The sequence below is a fragment of the Dendroctonus ponderosae genome, unplaced genomic scaffold, assembly GCF_020466585.1.
Source record: "Dendroctonus ponderosae isolate FM_Combo_2020 unplaced genomic scaffold, Dpon_F_20191213v2 Dpon_F_20191213_1, whole genome shotgun sequence".
Lineage (NCBI taxonomy): Eukaryota > Metazoa > Arthropoda > Insecta > Coleoptera > Curculionidae > Dendroctonus > Dendroctonus ponderosae.
In genome coordinates this window covers 11,607,123-11,630,263 of record NW_026017110.1, presented here as the reverse complement: position 1 = coordinate 11,630,263, position 23,141 = coordinate 11,607,123, and the positions used below count along the sequence as shown (strand labels likewise).

At 32.5% G+C, this 23,141-nt stretch overlaps 1 protein-coding gene across 4 annotated transcripts in view; it reads left to right on the top strand.

Annotated features, from left to right (window-relative positions):
- LOC109535451 (teneurin-a) overlaps window positions 1-23,141 on the top strand; it is a 272,613-nt gene that overhangs the window by 241,887 nt on the left and 7,585 nt on the right. For all 4 annotated transcript variants that reach the window (XM_048661444.1, XM_048661445.1, XM_048661443.1 and 1 more), the window contains 15 exons: window positions 3,667-3,844; window positions 5,940-6,278; window positions 8,603-8,843; window positions 10,418-10,580; window positions 12,360-12,549; window positions 14,090-14,537; window positions 16,481-16,719; window positions 17,730-17,875; window positions 18,260-18,568; window positions 18,625-18,776; window positions 20,546-20,713; window positions 20,781-20,981; window positions 21,045-21,375; window positions 21,512-21,689; window positions 21,747-22,070. In XM_048661444.1, the coding sequence (XP_048517401.1) occupies window positions 3,667-3,844; window positions 5,940-6,278; window positions 8,603-8,843; window positions 10,418-10,580; window positions 12,360-12,549; window positions 14,090-14,537; window positions 16,481-16,719; window positions 17,730-17,875; window positions 18,260-18,568; window positions 18,625-18,776; window positions 20,546-20,713; window positions 20,781-20,981; window positions 21,045-21,375; window positions 21,512-21,689; window positions 21,747-22,070 (3,607 nt within the window). The remainder of the gene's footprint in view (window positions 1-3,666; window positions 3,845-5,939; window positions 6,279-8,602; window positions 8,844-10,417; window positions 10,581-12,359; window positions 12,550-14,089; window positions 14,538-16,480; window positions 16,720-17,729; window positions 17,876-18,259; window positions 18,569-18,624; window positions 18,777-20,545; window positions 20,714-20,780; window positions 20,982-21,044; window positions 21,376-21,511; window positions 21,690-21,746; window positions 22,071-23,141) is intronic.

Genomic DNA, 23,141 nt, shown 5'->3' with positions numbered 1-23,141 from the left:
AAACGAAAATTTCATTACTAAGTGCCGAATTAACTATCGCACAATCAACTAATCAATATAATTCTTGAATTTTCAAAATCTAGTCAGAAATATATAATCTATAGCTTGGCCCATGTTCCCTTCAGCTATCTGTATTACAAAATATTGGTCTTCTTAATTTTTAGTTGTCGTGAGCACAATAACTCGTTGTTTGTTGGTTAAAGCTAGGCGCTTGAATGTTTCATTTTTTTGTATTTCAAATTGTCTCTAGTTTCACTTCCCCTTAACAATTTTCTTCAGAACTGTTATTAAAATGCTCTAACAGACGATCGGCTATATTAGGTACATTTGCTTCAGGACTAACGAATTTTTAAATTAATGAAGTACTCCATATATTTTTGTGTAAGGTGCATCGATTGTAAGCAAATCAAAATTCACCCTTTTTTGTTATTTTATATGCGCGAAATGTAAAACTTAATTAATTTTCTTTTATTTCTGTAAAAAAGTTGTGTTATCAAGTCCTCAACAAAACAATTATCAACTTAACCATTCAGATAAAACTACAGCAAACATGTCTGTTGTTGAATTAATTGCAACATAAAAAAATAACATGCATATAAAGGAACCAACTTGTTTAGAAATTGCCATTGCTACTAGTATCTATCTGATACAATTGTTAATCGTTGTTTTTTCAAAATTTTTCCGAAAATTTTCAAACGTATGATTGTTACCTATTGCACTGAACCCAAACTTGTACCAATCAAGTAACCGCTTCAATTTCAAAATTGAAAGCAGCCTAATGAAAATTACTAGTCCATCAAACATGCTCCACGAATTATATCAAAAATCCAGTTAGGGTCCGCTAACGGCAAAAGTTAAATTGCCTATTTCGTTCGGTTTCCATGTTTGCATTAACTTTCCCCTTAATGACGCATTAGTCCTTTAATTTAATTTAAACGTCTGGCACTAAAAAATTAATTGAATTGCATTCTGCCATTTTGTATTCCGAAGTTGGATTGGATTTGTGGCACTGTAGCGCTGCACAGGTTTCTGTTAATTGTTTCCTGATCCATTTATAATTCCGTGTGAAAAGCACTCGAAAAGTTTAAAATTCAATTAAACTAATTAAAATTGATCAGTGTCTCATGGGATGCCTGATTTAGTCAGTCATTTCAATCCATAAAGAATGTATATAAAAAGTAAAAATAAATTTAATATTCCAAGTTGAATAGTTGTCAGTTTCATGAAGGATATATCAATGAAAGTCACACAATCTGAATTTAAAGGGATTGATAAATATAAATAAGTACACGGAATCATGCAGCAATGTCCAACAGATATTAACATTATTTAAATTAAATATTTAGTAATTTCTGTTTCCTCTTTAATCCACGAGAAGAATATTTTGTTCTAAGCACATATAAATCCGGTTAGCATAGTTTACTCAGCAAATATATGTAAACCACCAGTTTATTCTGCTTTTATTTTTTTATTTAGATCATTATTTCATTTATAATCTGTGAAAGTCTATTCCCAAATGTATTTTATATTATAATATGATTATACAAATTATACATCAATTTCAATTGAACTTAAAACCATAAATGTATGTAACAAATGTGTTTTAGAGTTTATGTTAGAGTTAGTTTTGTTTTACTTTTGGAATAAATAAGTCCGTCAATTCGTACGATTTTTTAGCAACATTTTTTTGAAGCTACGTTCTATGATGGAGGTGCGAACACAATGACAAAGCCGTTTGAGTATTTTGCTTCAGATTTACTCTTTATTTTAACTCTCTTAAAAGACCGAATTTTCTTGAATTTTTTTTATCTAATAATAATAAATTTAAATGAGAAAGTAATGATATGAGTGCACCTAGGGGGAAGTTATAACACGCTTAGATTCCCAAATGTATTTTATATTATAATATGATTATACAAATTATACATCAATTTCAATTGAACTTAAAACCATAAATGTAACTTAAACTTAAGAAAATTCAGAGCTGCTTGACCAGAGTAACTTAAAGCATAATAAAATTAATCTATTGTTGATTTGCAGAAATACAAATTCAGGTTTAAACATGTCTGTTTTGTTTATATAATTCTACTTTGGACATTTTCATACGATCATACTATTTTTCAAAGATAGATTATACTTGCAGTTAATAGTTAAATCTTTATGTCCAAATTAATCCATCCATGGTGCCAACAAAGGGTTTAATTTGAATTAATCTGCTTCTCACCTTTGCTGCTTCCGAAAGTTCACAATCCAACTGGAAGCTATGGTTCTGGAAACATCAGAGCAAAACATTTCTGTATACAAGTAGTCAAAGCACCTCTTCAGATGGAGCAAGTTTTTCAGAGATGCGGTCTGGTGTCTATCTACTGATCCTTTACCGCTATGAATCGAAGTAGAAGGTATCTTTTATGTCATGATGTCACACAGAAACTGCGTATTTTTTCCTTTAATCATATTCTTTGAACATTAAACATATATGTTCATCTAAAAATGCTCAACGAATAGATTCACAGAGTTCTGGGCGCTCGTCTACCCTCTGATCATGACTCATAGACTCAATACCAAACTCATAAGTTAAATATTTCGGAGTTGAAATCGTAAGAACTGGTACATTTTCCAATGTCCTCTAATTTCATTTCCGAATATCTTTTTATTTCGTTAGTTTTCGTCCTTTTTTTTTCATTATTAGATGGTTTGTAGGTGACCAAACATCAGGCCTAATTTTGTTATGAAAAGTTTTAAAATATATTTTCTCCGTCTAGCAAGTTGTCCCGTTGTCTCCAGAACTAGTTTGCCATTATCATTGCTTAAGATGTTTTATCTATGTCATGTATGCCCTTCATCTCTCATCATTTCCTGAATTTGTTTATCGTTTTCAGTTTTATCTCTTATGCCTGTTAGTCTTTCGGGTGAGCGGATCCTATTTTTCAGAATAGAAAAAATAATATTTTTGCTCAACAGTCATTCTAACTCCAGTTCTTAAATAAATAATTTTAATTCAAATTTAATGATTTATTAATAAATTTAATGTGCAGGCCACGAATCATTATTGTATGCTTTGTGACGCCAAATCACAAACGGTTTTTGACTGATTTGACAAACGGTTTTTGATTGACGTTAATTTAAAAAGACGATAGTCAACAAATTTTACAGTAGAATTAATAGACAAATACTGTTTGTTTCCGAAAAAGTTGTAATTGGCTTGGATGTGATGAGAAAAATGAATTAGGGTCGGTTCTATAAATCAAATGTGCAAATGATTTATTTCTACTCCATTCTGAGGTGGGTATTGTAAATATTCTTATTTATTAACAAAAATGTTCGTTTATTTTAACGAAAATCCTAATTTAGTAAAACTTAATTTTGATAATTAATGAATTGAATAAAAAATTATAAAATACTGTTTATTGTGGGTGGTTGACTGGGTAAGATGGGATTTGTGCATGATATCGAATAGTTATTAGATTACATTATTATAATATATAGAAACATGTTTTTTCAGTAGAGACAGCGTAAGAAATACTTAAAAGTCTCCTCTCTTACTAACATCAATACCTTCAGTGTGCTGAATCAAAGAAACACATTATTTAAACAAACCTTATTTAAGTACTTATGTAATAACTGCAGTGCTAAATTCGTTTATAATGGGTGATTATTTTGTTCCAGGCGCAGCTCCAATGGCCCACAGGACTGACTCTAAGTCCCTTGGATGGAGCTATCCACTTCATAGATGATCGTCTAATTCTAAAACTCACGCCAGAAATGAAAGTATCTGTGGTGGCTGGAACTCCACTTCATTGCCATAAAGCTCAAAATCGTACTCTTGAAGTTGAAAAAGAATTAGGTAAGTCATCATAATTTGCAAAATTAGCTCAAAACTTAACATTAGAGAATATTTTGGAAACGTGTATGAAAGGAAGAGAAACGATTGATTTTCTGATTAAAGTCCAACTTGTGGAAAATTACTGTGTCATATTCCTATATGATAATGTTGATTACACTTTTATAAAGTCAAGAGTTGTTTAAAATTTACTACACCAATGAGACGAACTTTTTAACACGAGCGAAAGTGGAACAATATATGTATAACTTCTATCAGGACCTCAAATCGTTTTCAATTCGTTTAATTATTTAATTTGAAGTAATCGGTTTTGAAAAAACACATCTGCTTCCTTAGAAAAGTTCTCTGTTGTGTTTATTTATATACCGTGATTTTTCGGCCAGTTTGCTTCCAATCAGACCCATCGCTAAAATGTATAGATACCCTTTAACTTGCTGTGATGGGGCATATACATATTGACGAAGGCCCTCAATGATTGCTTAACCAATCGAAAGAGGTCCACCCAAATTTTAATTAAAATTATACACACTTCAACATACATTCCATTCCCCCGTTTTCTCCCGTTAACTTAAATTATTGAGAATCCAGCTGGTTTGCTTACATACGTTACTAATTTGGTGTGTTTGCTTCTTGTGTACTTGCTATCAATAATCTTAGAATAATAATTTTTTGTACTCTATTATAAGTCAATATATCTGATTTATAACTGAGCAAAAATAAATTCTTATTAAAAGATGGTTTTCACTCATTCAGTTCGTTTGATTAATGCTGCAATGTGAATCCTGAGTATCTCAACTAGTTATCATCTTGTGGAATTATAATTTAGGAGTTTTGTAAATTTGAAACAAAAAAATGAGTTATTTTTTTTAGATTAATTCCTTTGGAGTCGGCAGTAGAGTAGCCTAAAAAAATGTGATATTTTCACTGAAGCCTAAAAACAGCTAAGAAAAAAGATCTTTAAAGCTCAAAAATACGGTTCAAGATTGGAAATGGTCAGTTTTCATTTAATTCAAGCCACCATCGCATAGAAATCAATTTGTTCTACTTTTACTCATTTTGCAGTTTAATATAGTTATTTTTTTTTGTTTTTGTAAAGTTAAAAATAACACGTTTATTGTCAATAGAAACCGCTTTAATTTGTCGCGATATCCACTCAAGATTAACGAATACAATCATTTTTATTGTTAAAAATTGCTGAAAGCCAGAGAGACACTTGAGAGACAATAATTTTATTTCTTTTCTGATTAATTATGAGCAGTTACCCAGGAAATTTCTTAAAATCCAGCTAAACCAGCCAGTCCAGTTGGAAAGTACTTTCTAAAAAATATGCAACAATAGTCAACACTTTTTAAAGGCAAGTTTAAGTTGTGAATGCCTTTCCAACTGCTGCAGTCTTACTGCTAAAATAGACGCCCGGGGCAAAGCCAAGGCGTTATTCACGCAGTGGCGGGCGTTCGACTTTCGTCTCGGAAAGGTTTTCACGTAATGTTTGAAGACTTTTTATTTTCTTATGATATTTATTTGTTCTTTATCAGTTTAAATTTATTACGTTTTCTATTGTGTATTATTATGAAAATATCGGATAAAACGATAAGTCTAGTTATAATGTAAACGTTCTTCTATGGAAGATTCAGTATTCTTTGGAGTATCCCGATTACCTTCCAAATTCAAAGATGTGTATTATTGTTTGATTTATTAATTTATACTATCAATGTTTTATTATTTTGTTATATCCTATTTCCATAGTAACTAAAAAATTTAATATTCACATGCCAATAACAAATGGCGCATTAACGAATCCGTGAATGTACCACTAGGTGTTTTATTAACCGTAAAACAAAAACGGAAAATTGCGTTGTAAATTGGCCTGTAATTAAAAATTATCTCGATAAAATAACACCTAGCTCATTTAAAATCAATTTTCGACTGATTCATTCATTATTATACAAGTTTGTCAGAATCTAGTTTCAAGAGAATTAAAGTTAGCATTTACAGAAATTGTACCAGATGGGCAAAAAGCGAAAACGCTCCCTCAAGAAACTTTACTTGAGTAATTGTAATTGTAGATGTTTTCTAATTTACTATTTTCTGCTTTCAGGATCAGTGCTCGCTCTAGCATTTAACCCCAACGGTGACCTGTACATAGCGGAATCAGACACACGGAATACATATTACGTTCGCCTTATAGACACAGCAGGAAAAATTACCCATTTTGCCGGCAAGTTGCAACCGAAAGACAGGAAATGTCAATGTTCCGTAAATACTACAACTGCAAACCCCATTAGAAACAGCAGGGATTTACAAGATTGCCCGTGCGCCCTTATAGCGGATGATACAACAAATAATGCTGAAACTTTATTGTCGTCTAATGCTTTGTTCCAAAGCATTTCTGCTATCAGCGTTTCGCCTGGAGGAGTTTTGTATATCGCAGATCAAGGTAATAACTTTTAAGTACTTGGTTCTAAAATCCTGAACTAGATAATGTATATTGCCTATAACCGTGAAGGAATATGTGCGCTGTTACTGAACATTAATTTCTCGTATGCCCTTAAGTACACCACACTACCTCGTCAATTTTTTTACGATTTTGCGACTACATTAAATTTCAGATCTTATCTGCTAAAGGTTATGAAAATATTCAGGATGATATCCAATGTGGTCCGAAATTTAAATATGTTGTTCACTGGCAATCACCTACCAGGAAGATAGTGAACGGTGAAGTAGAATCCAGTCTAAATTACTAGCAGGACATTTTGATATCTCTCTCCCCCAAATTACAGACTTTTTAAACATTTTTGAAAAATATGAACGAGGAAACATAGTAACCTTAATAGTATCGGAAATGGCTGAGATTTCTAAAAGAAGCGCCTAGATCAACAAGAAAGGGTCCTCCAATCTTTCTCCAAATTATACATACGATATTATCTAAATGTGTTTTAGAGTTTATGTTAGAGCTAGTTTTGTTTTACTTTTGGAATAAATAAGTCCGTCAATTCGTACGATTTTTTAGCAACATTTTTTTGAAGCTACGTTCTATGATGGAGGTGCGAACACAATGACAAAGCCGTTTGAGTATTTTGCTTCAGATTTACTCTTCATTTTAACTCTCTTAAAAGACCGAATTTTCTTGAAATTTTGTTATCTAATAATAATAAATTTCAATGATAAAGTAATGATATGAGTGCACCTAGGGGGAAGTTATAACACGCTTAGATTTAAACTGTAAATTAACTTTTTGTTGGCGACTATGATATATTATTCTGAATGTATCCAGAAATTGTTTACAATTATTGAATACAAGTCTGAGACATATTTTAACTATCAACATTTTATTTTTCGAAATTGACAAGCACCTTTTTGAGTTATGACTTAAATCTCACCGTTTCGATATAAAAACGAATAAAACCATAATTTGGTTTTGTTTCTTTTTTTAATTTGCATTAATAAAAATAATTTATAAATTGATCATCATTTATATAAACATTAATGTTTATTAAGGACATAAAAACAACACATAATTTATAATTTTAAAAAGATTGAAGAATCGGCGTCAAAACGCTAAGTAACATTTCTCAAGTTAGTTTCTTCTCAAGTTAGTCTTAGTTCACTTACTAATTGGAATTTGCTCTTACCGCTTGTGCATAAGAAGAAGAAGAAAATTCGGAAATATATGAAAGAAATATTTTTTATCGCATTTTTTGGCAACCGTGGAAATCATGGCCTCTCTATTTTATTTAAATCGAGAGACAATTTCATACTTTGATTTAACTTTTAATGTAGTTTACAAAATTCGATATAATAAAGTATGTCAACTTTTACTCCTGCTACTTTACTAACGGGCACAAACTTTAATTTTGCAAACTGCAATTTGCTTTTACGACCGCTGCATTAGTAAAGGATGCGATTTTTTTGCATGAAGATTTAGCTGTCTATGTTGCGTTCCAAAGTCAATAACTTGAGAAAAAGATTTTTGAAACCAAAGAAAAGTAAGCAATTCGAAATCTAATTCAAGCGTATATTGTACAAGTCTTTGCAAATAATTATAAATGAATTGCAAATACTTGCTTTACATAAGAAACACTAGTTGCAATTTCACATTTTGTTCTTGTTGCTCGTATTCTAAAAATTAATTGCCAATGTAAAACTTTTAGAAAAACATCTTAATGAATTTGAAGATTTCTTTACCGCCTTTAAGAAACACCTGTGCTTTCATTTTGAATTAGTTAACGTATTTAATTGGGGATTGCAAGAAACATTGATCCAATGGAATTGAAAAATGAACATTTGTTGGAAAATATTTCGTATTTGCAATTAAAAAAAAAACCTTTATATCACCGAGCTAAAAAATGTGACGCGATACTAAATATAAAAAATAATATCCCAACCGGAAATTTGAGCGTTCAAATCGTCTGTTTTTGTGTGCAGAAAATATTTCGAACGAATAGAACTTTTGACGTTATTTGAAACGTTGTATAAAGGTTACCCGGATGCAACTTCCGCCAAATGGATTATTGGGAGTTTGAACGTTAGGATTTGGCATGGAATAAATGCGCAATTATTATAGATTAAATGAATACTTACATTTTGATGCAAATGTAGATAATATAAAAAGTTTAGTGCAATACAGCAACTTTTGAACTCAATTTGTTTTTCAAGAGGCGACAGATTTTAAGATTAGATAAGTTTTAACTTAATATACAAATATATGAAATATATATGAAAAATGTACAGCATCAGTGAACATCTATTTATTTCTTCCAGGATCTTTACACATTTTGGCGCTCGAACATTATCTTCCGACCCATGATGAAAATGGCGAGTTTCGAATACCATATCCTTCTTCAGGGGAAGTTTACGTTTTCAATCGGTATGGACAGCACGTCGCCACCAAGGATTTAGCCAGCGACAAAACCAGATATTCCTTCTTGTACTCGAAAAACACCAGTTTTGGTAAACTTTCTACTGTAACGGATAGTTCCGGAAACAAAATTCAATTTTTGAGGTAAGTGAAAATAATTTTATCGGTATTGCATTAACTGTTTGAAAATGTTGCTATTTGCACAATACTAGACCAACTATATGGCAAGCTGTTCATTTGCTAGAAGATCAGGCTGATTCAAAACATAAGCAATATGCTTGTCAATATTGTTTGTAAAATTTCACACTAGAACAGGATTTAGTTGAAAAAAATTTTTAATTGAAAATTGAAATAGGATTTTTACATTTACATATATTACAAATTGTTTTCGTATTTCATAAATTCGAGTTCGTGTTATATAATGTAATCGTTTCATTTTGTATAACATGAGTACAACTTGCTCAGCTTTGATCTTTCTGAAAATTGGCAAATAAGGACAAATATTATTTTCTAACGTTATTTATGACCTTTTTAGAACTTTTTATTTGCTACTTTTTTATTACTTTCCACATTGTTCTCGGATTGAAGTATCTGGATAGTCGTATAAGAAAGTCAAGGAACTTATCTATTCAAATTTAAGATTATTAGTATCTAATATATTTGAAATTAATAAACGGCAGCGCGATAATTGCAGAAAAAAATTATTTTTTTATAATTTATAGAATGCCAACTATTTTGCGAATTCTAATTGGCATTCCGAAAAAACAATAAGACTTTCCTAAAAATTGAATGATCATTGGTCAAATCAATCATTGGTCATCAATCATCAATCTTCTTGTTCATCAATCTGAAATCTAATTTTTTATGCATTCGAATGTTACTCATTTTGATACTGATTAGTCAGTCAATTGCTTACGTAAATGAGTGTAATAATATCAAATTTCGATATAAATTCACTTTTCCACCCAGAAATATTTTGGTTTTATGATATAATATATGTTAAAAAGAAAATACAATTTTAGATATAATAAAAATATTTCTTCAGGCTACTTTCGTTTTTGAAGTGTTGCATAATATAATTTACTGTTCAAAAGTGCAAAATCGCTCTTAAAAACAACTGATATCAGCTAAATAATTACATAAGAGAGTAGAACTTCCAATTTAATTAAAAATGTTCTTAAATCATTCGAATTATGTTTAACTATGCCTCGTTAATATTTATTGTTGTGATATTGAATGTTGTTGTCGAACTGCAGAAATGTTTCTATTAATTTTACGGAGTGTTTACCTTGTATACGTTCTTGACAAGCTATTCTGCCCAAAGATAATAAATTGTCTGAAAATACAATACCCAGCAAAGCAAATTAATTCCCGTCTGAAAACATAAATATTCATAGTGCCTGTTGGAGCTTGAAGCTCTAAATACCTGTCTATGCTATCATTATCTAGCTAGCATGGCATTGCAATTATATTAGAAAATATTTACATTTTGGTCTGTATCGTATTAATTACGATTTAATCGTGTAAACTTTCAAAGTCGAATAAAAAAATTAAATGATTGGTTGTAAAGTAAGACTAGGCATTTTTAGCGCAAATTGAAAACAGCAACTTAACAAATGTTTTTGAAAAACGTTATCGATAAAGTACTCGATACAGTATCGCCATAAAGGCTGAAGCTCACTGATAGTTTGCTGCAATTTTCGTTTAATCTCTTTCAGGGATTACTCTAACGCCGTAAGCTCGATAGAAAATACCCAAGACCACAAGTCGGAGTTGAAGATGTCTGGAATGGGTTATTTGTCGAAACTAAGCGAGAAAGGACGTTCCGAGATCGAATTGGATTACGACCAAAACACAGGGCTTCTGTTAAGTCGCAGTGGGGTAAGTGCACTGTTTCAAGGAGTTTTAGTTTAAGTGCAATCGGATGCTTATAATAAGACTAAGTTCTGTCTTGGAATAATTACTGGCGTTCATGGGATAGAGTTTCGGAAACTTGGCCCCGTTTTGCCCTAAGCCAAGAAAGGTTGACTGTAAGTGTAAATTAGAATTAAACCATTAAGTAATATTCATAGTTGGCATTAAGTCAAGTGGTTATAAGATATTAAAATAATGAATCAAATATTCGCAAGCAGAAGCGTTTCATTTTCAGATCAAATTTCTTTAAAAATTAGGATTTTTGACCCAAATTAGGCACAAAATCAACATTTTCTAATATTAACTTAAATGTTTTAATGTTACTATTTAGCGAACTTATATTTATTTCATACACTATTATTCATATGTTATCATGAAAGAAGCAAAAGTGTTCACACGAATCACATAAGAGTTCAAGAAATAATTCATCTTCTTAAAAAATTACATATTAATGTTCAATACGCATTAAATTTATTAATAAAAATGAACAAAACCAAGTCACCGTTTGGAGACTTTTTCTTTGTAAACCTTTATGCTGTCCTACAAAGTGACCCTGTGTCTTCATGCTTTTTTTTAAAGGTTCTGATCCAGATTCCAGATAAATAAATCGCAGATAATTTAGAATGATAAATGTAATTATGCTACGGTAAATAATTTTTCTAACGAGGAGGAAATTTTCTAACGAGGAAAGAATCCTGCAATTCAACTGTTTTGGCTGTTTTTCGTATTTCGCTTCGTTTGCGAGATTAATAATAATGCGACAATAATAATATTTTTAAGCTATCAAAAATTATACGATTATTAAAATTAGAGGCAAGTCACTTTTAGACTTTTTTGCACAGTTTTGCGATCAAACAAATTAACTTAAAATTATGGTTATTTTATTTGTTAAATTATAGTTTATTGTTCTGAATTCAATTGGTGGGCTAAACATAAAAATAATTATCCGGAAAAACATCTGTTTGTGTCCAATCTTAAACATTTTTTATGAGAATCATTTATTACTATAAATAAATGGCAAATAATATAATATAACACAGATCTCCATCCAGAAATTGGGGTGATTATTAATTTCCAGCCATACGAATTGTGTTATGTTTGTCCGGCACTGGCTAAACATAGCACTAATAAATAATAGTTATGCAATAGTTTTACAATGCGTTGTTTTAGTAACAATTAATTTCTAAAAAAATAATATGTAAATGACTTTCGTGTTATTTTAATTGCTGAATAGTTTGGTCCAAGGGACGCGAAACAAAGTGGTTTCTATTTTTTATTTCGAAAAGGTAGCAAGATCGGGAAAAGGTCAAGCGGTAAGAAAGTTGTACTGGAAGTGGCTTAATCCGAAAAAAAAACGGAAAATATTAATATAACTCAATGGTGCACATTTTTTGTCGTGCATTTCGGCATTGGCCAGGTGGTCTTCTGGAACGCCAGTGAGATTAATAATTTTTATCTTACAACGAAATTAACCCCTTACTAATATAAACAAGTGGTATTTATACCACTTATTTATTTGTCACTTTTATTTATATTTCTGACCTAACGTCAATAAACCAAGGGTTTTTTTACTCTATCATCTGGATATCGACAACAAATCATTTCCTAAGATGCCTAATAACATCCTATTGGCGAATAGGATGCTTTTAGGGAGGATCTATCTTTGACGATTTTGTATTAATGATGTTACAACATCCATGTTTATCTTTAAATTAATATTGTTTTAATACGACGTGTTTGATCCAGGGTGGAAACACAATTATCTACCAATATGACGGTTTGGGTAGAGCAACAGGTGTGATTTTACCCAGTGGGGAAACACTGCAATTAAACTCGAAAATGTCGAGCAACGAGGGTCTAGAAGTGTCCGTCAGTCAGCCTCCAACAATATTGAATATTAATGGCAAGTCGAACAAGCAAGTCATTCTAATTGATGGTAAGTTCTTGACGTGCATTTTAATAATTAAACAACGCTGATGACTGATGAATGATTATTATTTAATTTTAATCTGTACAGACTTGGCTATGCTAGATTATGAATAAATTATGGCTAGGGTAGGGTTCTAAAAGGGGATTTAAACGAATATAGCCAATTTTCAACTGCATCCTTTACGTATCAATTATGCAAACTAAAATTAATGTTACGAACGTTGTTAGACGCTCTCAACCTTTGAAATATTTATTGTTCGGCCCAACAGAATACTGGGTACAACTAACAAAATACGTGGAATATTTATGAAACATGACAGTAGGGTAGAAATAGTTTTTGAGAGATTAAAGTGGACACCTAAACAGGTTTTATTTTTTGCACATTTTTAAACAATTTGCAGAATATTATAATAAAACAAAAGTAATATTTTCATAAAACTTTTGCAATGATGCCTCAATGAGTTTGACCATTTGAAAAATTTTCTAGTGGTGAAAAAGTAAAAATATAATGTTCATAGAATAATTTCCACATTAGTATAAAATTTAACATTTATATCAGATTAACTAAACCGCTAAATTGTATATAGGTGTGTCTCTCGGAAATAAACCGGTTCTAGTTATACATTACATTGTTCAGGAAGATGATAGGTGAGATTTTAAAATGATAGGTGAGATAATGTTAATATTTCATATTATTTCTTTGTCTAGAGAGTTGAACTCGGAAATAGGAGCCCCCTTAAAGTAAATAATGTAAGAAATAATAATTCGGTTTCAAGTTAAACTGTATTAGCCAAATGATTAATGCAAGAGAAAAAATATTTCAACTAAAAACTAATCTCTGAAGTATTTTGAAAAATGAAGGAACTGAATAAATTGCTTAGTAAAATGTTAATTTGTGTGTGTGTTAATAAAAGTTATACGCTATTTTAAAGATTACTGTAGGAGAAGAAATATATTTTCAATTTGCTTGCGTCAAGAAGTGGGACAAAATGTTATTAGATAATACTTAAAATGTATGAATATTATTTATTATGCACACTTGCTTAAAAGTGAAAAATCTAACAATATCATGGAATTGACTAAATGCGTGAAACGTTTCATTTCCTTCTGACACTGTTCTTCAATATTTGTTTAATGAGAAATTTCGTCACTCTACTTCTGCCCATGGATTTACTAACGTGTTTGATACAAAAGATATGTGATAAAGTTGGGCGAATAAGCAGAATCTGATAATACGAAAAGGATAAATAACTGAAGAATTTTTCATTACTACAGGCTATTGTCTACATTTCATTGAGTTAATTCCGCAACCCGAAACATAATTTATTATTAAATACCGATATCGATATTTGCAGAATGAGTGTTGAATTTTCAAAATTATGACAATACTTTGCATTAAATTTGTGGATAATGCTAGATCTCAAGATACTAGCTCACAAGTATGTATTTTAACTGATTTTTTTACTTACTTATTTGATTTGATTGATTTGATTGAAGTTATAATATAATTGAAAGAAAAACAAAATGTATATTAAATGAATTTGCAGGAGCCGAAATTACCAAAGCCATAACTCTAACAAACTCAACTGTGGCACTGAAAACTGCGGCTGAAAGTAAACTTGAAATTTGCGCTATCGAGCGGCATCCTTTGCTCGAAGCATATCTCCCTATCGAAGCTGAACTTTTGCCCGTATGGTCAAAACAAACCACAACTTTTGGAGAGTATCTAATTAATACAATGTCAACAACGTTAAGTTTAGTTGGAGATGTGCGTAATCCGCAGCAAACACTATACAGGGAAATTCATGTAAATCACTCCAAAGTATTGGGTATTGAATTTGATCAATTTACCAGTAAGGAGACCTTTTTCGATTATGAAAAAATGCCTTTGTTGACTGTAACTTACGATCCTGCTGGTCTTCCTCTTACGTATACTCCATATAATGGTGCGGATGTGCTGAATATAACGTATGATAGTTTCAACAGAATGGACGGGTAAGTTTGAAACATTTTACTGTTACATTATGATTAGAGTCCGAGTACGTTTTTTGATGAGTTTTCGTATATTGATGTGGCAAGTTGTAATGAAAATAAAGGCAAATTGAGTTCTACGTCTACGCTTATATACAGCAGTGTGTCTGATATATATACAGTATATCGACGACCGAGGGGAATAACCGGTAACTCACAGTCCGGTTCAAGAAGCGGCTAACTCGCGACCCACTTGAAAAACCGGTTAACTCGGGAGCGTTTTTATTTTCTCTAAATTTGTAGTGACAGCTCTGCACAATTTTTATATTTGATTCCTATTAAATATACGCAATTAAAAATTGTGAAAACATTTGAAGTTTTCTCTAAGATATAAGATGTCCATACATTCCGCATTTTTTTTTTATTATTGAAATTGTTGTTCCTTGTATCCTTGTAAATTTGCCTTTTGGTAACAAAAAATTCAATGAGGGTATGTATAGGCATGGCGTTGCAGTAAGTATTGATTTTTCAATTTTGTTTAAATATTTCGACACCTACCAAAAATAATCAACGTTTTTCAAGATATTTCAACAATTTTAATAACTTTCAATAATTTTAAAAAAATTGCCATTGTATAGGGCGACTTTGAGATAACTTCAATTTTTTTCTGAATTTTTAATAGCGTATATTAAAATTGTGCAGGACTGCCACTACAAATTTAGAAAGAATAAAAACGCTCCCGAGTTACCAATTCTGCAAGCGGGTCGTCAGTTAGCGCGTTCTTCAAGCGGACTGCGAATTAGCCGGTTCTTGAAGCGTATCGCGAGTTAACCGGTTCCTACCCTCAGCCGATATGCAGTAGGTATACGAGTGTTACTAAAACGTTGATAACAACGTATGTAAGCTTTATAAGATAATCACTTTCGTTGTTTAAAACTGCCTATTCATTGATTTAGTTATATCTGATTAAATTTTCGAAAAAAGTCGATAAATCTTCGGATCGCGCACTTAAGTACATCTTAGTACTTCTTTCCAATTATTTCATTCAATGTGCAATATTGCTACTTCAAAAAACTTAAGAATAAAGAATATAATGAAAAGTTTATCTGGCTTCCAAATTTCCAAAGACCTTGATCACCATTCCGTATTTCCAATTTTAAATTATAAATGTAATAAATATTTCAAAATTAAATAAATGCATTTGACTGACGACAGAAAAATTTTAAAAATGTTTTCAAGCAAGGGGGTGCCTGAGCTTTGAGCATCGTTTATGCAAGCAACCAGCTTATGAGCAAATTTACGCACAAAAAAAATATTAAAGTCACCGACTACTAGGCTGCTTTCTTCAACTTCCAGCTCGAAAGATTATGTTCTGGTTTTAAGACAAAAATCTTTGACTGCCAAAAACTCCGCTAATATGAATTCAATGGATTATGCGCAGTCGTAGAAATCAGAGCAAAAGATCTAAGAAAAATTTGTTCGAAACATACTCAAAAGCAAATCATGATATTTTGAGTTAATTTTGGCATAATTTAAAATCGTCTCGTCTCAGAGTTCATGAGTATAACTTTTTTCTTTATTGCTGCCATCATTCATTTATTTATCCATTTAATCGTGTGTTTGTACTCAATTTTTATGATTTTTAAATATTTTTTTAATTCTGAAAAATGTTGTCGTTATCTTGTCACATAGATTAATTTGAGATGATCTTGTATCGATCTTCCTAAATTGTCCTCAAAAAGTTCGAATATATGTTAATTTGGACAGACACTGCAAGCAAAGTGTGAAGTAAATTGGTACCTTATGGAAGAAAAATTGTAAAGTTAAAGATAGTTAGTTACACAGTTAAAGCGTTAACTGGAAACCCGGTTGCACATTTCATTAGAACTTTTAAAGTAGACGAATATTTTAGCATTTAATAAGTAAATTAATGTTTGAAGTATTTTAAGCCTAGCTTGTATTTTCAGTTGGAAATGGGGAGACTCTCAACTGAAATTCAGCTACGACCGACATGGACTATTGTCTGAGTTAACCAGTCCGCAAGATGGAATTCAAATATTTACATACGACGAAACTAATATGCTTACCAAAATCACCCTCGCCAGTCAGAGAAACTTTTTGTTGACTTACGACGACAATGGGGGTTTAAGGCACGTGACTTTACCCAGCGGAACAAAGCATTCGTTTGCTCTCCAACCTTCACTTGGTAAGAGTTTCACACTCCTTTTCAGTTACATACCGATTAAATGAGATTCAACTAAACTCTAAGAACAATATATGCCTATTTTCGCATAACAAACACAGATTTTTCGAAACTCATAGCTTTATGCTTGTTCAAAGCTTCTATGAAAATGCGATGTAAATTGTATTAGAATCTTTTATTTAATTTCCTGTCTATAATCTACTATTCTCAAGTTCTACGTGTGTCGCCTCAACAACCACCATTATACATTTTACTCCAAATGTAAAAGGATATTAAATAGTTACACCGGATGGTCGACCTAGGCAGTTTATCGGAGCGAAAATTTTTCGTTCAACCAGTCGCTATTTTTTTCGGGGCAACGTGCCGCTGCTTCATATTAATTTTACAGAATCCGAAAAAAAATTCTTAACTTACCTTTCACGTGGATAGCAAACTCGCAATATCAGCATGCATGTTTTACAAACAGCGTTATTTTCAAAAGAGTTTGATTGGAAAATGGAACGTCTGAACGAATTAAATCAACAGTATATTTTTGGGCCAAATAATATAATTTTTCATAATATGGTCTATGTGTTAATCGACAACAATTCATTAAAGTTGATCACTTCCTCTTTCATCGCTGTGTAGATCTGTTTTGTAAATCTGTTTAATTTTCTGTTCAATACTTACATTTTACGTATACTACCAAAAACACGCATAGAGTCATTAAAAATTTAAAAAAATATGGAAATAATTTAACACAAAATTTTTGCGCAACCAATTTGGGAGTTAAATAGTTAGCGAGGTTGAAGTAATTTCCCTAAAGAAAGGCCACTTTCCTCTTAGGATAAATATTTTATATTTTTGATTCTGCCTATCATTTGAAATAAGCGGAATAAGCAAAGCTTTATTGCTATTTTTCCTGAACAACTCGATTGGTAGTTAGATATAGTATATTGACTTTATTCTATTAAACTTTTCACGTATTTATGCACTGTGCAGAGCGTTCATAACCATTAAATACAAATTTTCAGGGATTATCAGAGTAGTTTATACTCCACCTGGTAGCACTAGATCCTATCTCCAACACTTTTCTAATTCTGGAAAACTTTTGCAAACAGTGTTTCCAGAGGGAGTACGAATTGTGTATCGTTACTACGACAGCGGGAAACTCAAGGAGGTAGGATACCACATTAATACTAATTTTGCAACAAACATTAATGGCTCATTAAAAAAATTCTGCAAATATACGGAAATAATGTAGGGAATCTGAATTAAACAAAATATGCCGCTTTACTGAATGTAAACATCCCCTCATCTTTTTAATGGCCAGTTGGCCTCGATAATATGAAATATGTTTAGAAGCTCGAGATGGAAAGACTTTTTTCTCATTTCTCCCGCTTTTCAGAAATGTATTTTTCCAAGTTAATATAATAAAATCTCATCTAGTGCGTCAGTAGCAACTATATTTTCATTCCCTTTTAATGTTGATTAAAACAAAATTCGGGGCAAAATAGTAGAAAAAATCCTGAATATTCGATATTAAGTAGGCACATTTTATAAGGTTGTTCATGGAGATGGCAAAATGCTGTACACATACTCAGATACAACGGGCTTACCAAACCAAGTAAGCCACGTGGAAAAGGACTTGGAATACCAATGGGATTATCAATTTGCAAGTGGCCTTCTAATGGAAGAACGAATCAATTTTGGTGCCAAAACAGGGTTAAGCAATGCTAAATTTACCTACGAGTATGACAATAACTACAGATTAGTGAATTTGCAAGGCAGAATCGGAGGTCAGAACTTACCGTTGTACAATTTGGCATATAACTTTAAAACCGGATCTGCTGAACAAATTGGACCATTTAAGGTAAGATCGACTGCCTAAGCGGTTCTAACAAATTTTAAAACGTAAATTTGCTTCAGATAATCAAATTAAAGGCAAACGAAACTCAAGTGTATGATGGTACAGCACTGTTTTCAAGTGTGCAGAATTCAAGATTTTTAGAATCTCGAGTTGCCTTAACCATTCATGGAATGGAGGTGTTTAGGATGGAATTCAGTCATGATCTCCATGGGTAAGTACAGACAGAACTAATTGTAATATGGAAGGAATTTTTGAGGACTAGCACATGCTCAAACATATTTTTTGAACTTTATATATAGAGCTTTCTATGCTAATAAATGCTGCCGCATCTCTGGCTCTCTTTAAACTGGAGAATCACTTTGTTAGGACTTTTGGCGGTGGAAACTACGCATGGCGTGCATATTGCGATATATTTAAAATATTCGATTGCGTGGAGTAGGAAAGTTTTCATGAAAAAGTGTAATATCGTATATCGATATAAATATATTTTTTAATCAGACCACGTGTACAAATATGAGCCGCATCGGCAAAATGTTACATACCAGGTCTTTCTGCACGTCCAACCGTAGGCTGTAGCCTTCTACTGTATGTTTCCATCAACATCTTTTCTCCAAATCAATTTGGAGTCAAAGTCAAGTAGTCATTTGACTATGTTGGAGAACACGAAGTCAGCTCCTCCAGGCATCCTCGCAGCCCAACCAGGCATTTTCGGACGAATGATATTAATGTAATTTTGTCCGGTTTAACGGGCGGTTCATGCTTGCCTTAAAATTGCTCTGCAATTTACCAATCACAACGATAGCTAAATCGTCAGCAGATCCCTGCACTTTCCTCATTGAGCTTTCGGCGCAAATCTAAACCACACTTCACAGTAATGGGGATAAAAGTCCAGGTTGCGGTGCTTTTGACGGGGCAGCAGATCGCCATACTTTATATGTATTTCCTTTATAAGATGGAATGATCGAGACCAACGTAAAAGTTTCGCAAAAGTTTCCATCAACGATCCAGAACGATTTAGACTTCGTATTACCAAGTGCATTTTATATGTTCAGGAATGTCAAAAACCTTCAGAACTGGACTGTACTCTTGAGACTGGTGGCACGTCTGTAGAACGCCCTGTATCTGGATAAAGAATGTCTTTAGTTGGGGTTAAGTATATTAATCCGTTTGGGGCAGAATAAGAACTGGCAATACATTCCCTCTTATTAATATATCCAAGATATTTTGAGAATCAGTTATTTATACGAGGCAGAGGTTACGCTGATAGTCTATAGTTAGCAGTCGCCTCGGATTGCAGAAACCAATTCCTTGGAATGTATCCGGAGCAGATACAATAGATGGCAAATAAGTGTGCCAAACTTTTTTTTAGCAAAGTGACAGGCATATCTAGTGTTTCAGCATTTTTCTTTATTTAAAATTTTAGATTTTTTGAAAATTTTAAATTTTCTTCATTATTTTTATTTTGCTTGTCGAGGATTTTTATGGAAATAGAAATTTTTTATTTTTCTTGTCATCAAAGGGTCCTTTCATTAGGCATTCTATAGAAATTTGCATAGAGAATTTTCATTTAAAGAAAATTTTTTGAAGTAACATTGTTTAAAAAAATTTTAGTTTTTTGTAATTTTACCGGTGAAATTTCCCAATTAAAAATTGTTCCCTCATTTTTCATTTTTTTTTTGAAATTTCAGAGCCTAAAAGCTTAAATCCGAGTAAGTCTTCAAAATGCGGTTGTTCGGGTTGTTTATCAATTTCAATCAGAGCAAAAAGCTAGTTAAATCTCAAAGCGCGCCTTACAAATTCTGGGCAGACATACGTAACTATATCTCTAACTTAAAGTTTTTTTTTAAGTTGTAAGTCGGGTGATATTGGTTCGCTTTCAATCTGACTTTAGGTTACCAAGAGCTGGCTATTTTGGGGGTCGGTCATATTAAAAAATTATAGCTTTAAACGTGCTTTTGATAGTAATATCTCGTTTTCTAGCCGCATATCCCAAACACGCACGTATACCAAAAACGTTGGAGTGAACACCTATACTAACATAAAAAATTACACTTGGGATTGCGATGGTCAATTGCTGGGTGTAGAAGCCCAAGAACCATGGGGCTTTAGATACGATGACAATGGAAATATGTTGTCCTTAACTTACAGGTGAGCAGGCTTTTCCGAACTTTTTTCGTAGTTTCATTGCATGAATAATGTTTTATTTTTATTGAAGAGGAAATACTATTCCAATGGAGTACAATAGCATGGATAGAATCATCAAATTTGGTGAAGGTCAATACAAATATGATAGCAGAGGATTGGTGGTGCAAAATGCCCGAGAAGAGAAGTTCCATTACAACTCAAAAGGATTATTAACCAGAGCTACTAAAAGGGGACGCTTTGATGTTCGATACTTTTATGACCACTTGGACCGGTACGAACTCTTGCATTTAATTTCTGGAGTTTGCAAGTCGAAAACGAATTAATTTGTTCTCAGATTACTGGTCAGAAAGGACAACTTTGGAAACGTTACTCAATTCTTCTATAACAATGACCAAGCACCACGAGAAGTTAGTCAGATTTACTCACCTCGAGATGGGAAACTCATGTCCTTAGTATATGATAATCGAGGACACTTGATTTATGCTCAGGTGTATCGACACAAATACTATATCGCGACAGACCAATGCGGAACTCCCGTTATGATTTTCAACCAATATGGCGAGGCTATTAGGGAAATCATGAGATCGCCTTACGGCCACATCGTGTATGATTCAAATCCTTATCTGTATTTGCCAATTGACTTTTGTGGTGGAATATTGGATCAGGTTAGTTAATTTTTACAAATAATTAGTTTGTGATATTAGTTCATATTGATAAACATATCAACTTTCTTCAAGAAGGTAATGTTTTTCAAGATTGCCATCGTCATAAGCATTGAATATTTCTAATATTTTATTTTAGGTCACCTCCTTAGTGCATATGCCCAATGGGAAAGTTTACGATCCTCTCATAGGCCAATGGATGTCTCCTCTATGGGAAAATGTACTAGAGAGGGTGGCAACGCCCACACAGATGCACCTCTATCGATTTAATGGAAATGATCCCATAAATATGGGTGTTGACAGGGAAATTCCGAAAGGTGTTTACAAATAAATCACAGGCAATGATACAATAACTGTGTTTTCTGCTTTTATAGATCACATTGATTGGTTGAACAAAATCGGAGTCAACCTGAAAAACCTCGCGCCACAGCTATTCATGAACAATCTGCCTGGAGGTCCAATGCCGCCTTCCTTGAGTGAGAAATTTTCGTGGAAACCAGGCGAAGTAATAGCAAGTCAGCTAACTACGTCCGAACGAGCCACAGAAGCAGAATCGGGATTCTTAGCGCATATCAACATCAGGAGAATGGGAAATGCTAAGCAACTGAGTGTGTATTCGAAATCAGCGCTCAAGACCGACGTAATCGACTTGGTCCCAAAGAAAATTGGTGCGTCATCCGATCCACCCTTTGGTCGCGGTAAGTTCTTCTATGAGGAAACATAACTTGCCTAAAAATGTAATTTAAATCAACTGAATCTCCAAGACAACAATGTCCCATTTATCTCAATTCGCTCAAGAAATCAGTACCTTAAAAATCGGATTTTCAAAAAAAAAAAATTTAGAACATTTCGAAATTTTTTTGTTTGGTCAAAGATTTGAAATATTGTCACAATCCAAAAGTCGTCAAACTTTTTCACCTGGAAACAAACTTGCGTGAATACTAGTATACAATAATATAATAATAACTAATATTGTCCTTTGCATCCATTTTTTGGACTGTCTGTTGCAACCCCTTACATGTTCGGTTATGTTATTAGATGCAATAGAAACTTAAAATCAACAAAATCAAAAACGCACTAAAATATTGACAGCTGCAGAAGAAATATTAGGTGAACGAAAACTGAATCAAAATGGAAAAACCAACGCAAAGTCATGATTTGCCCTAAAAACTAAATCAATTTCGGAACAGAAAGATCCTATATTCAAATTACAATTCAAACGATTGTTTGAATTATTGAATACATAAGTGACTGCTTACACTTCTGTCACTACAAAGTTAGAAATACATATATTAAAAAATATGTCTTCCGAATAGGAGCCCCGTTTGCAAAACACCGTGGTAGACGATTTGTAAAGTTCTGCATTAAGGCCGGGTCACATCTATCCGATCCGACACCGATCATACAATCGGACGAAGATCTGAGAGCAAAATGGTACTGGACCTTCAACGCCGTAGTTCACATCTTTCCGCTACCTGCCCGATCCGTCTCCGTTTTTGTATCCGATCATGTTCCGATTTTGCTGGCTATTCGATGGATATTTGCTATCCGATTGTCGGAAGGAAAAACGGTCCGCATTTTAGGTTGCGTCAGTGATGCATTTGGTTTTTAATGGACAATATCTACAGTAAGCTGTAGATATTTACATATTTTGATTGGGCTTACAGAATTTTACTGATAGAAAACAAACTGAATTATTAATAATGCACATGATTCGTCGCAAGTATTAATTTATATTACTGTTTACACAGCAACTGTATGTAAGGACT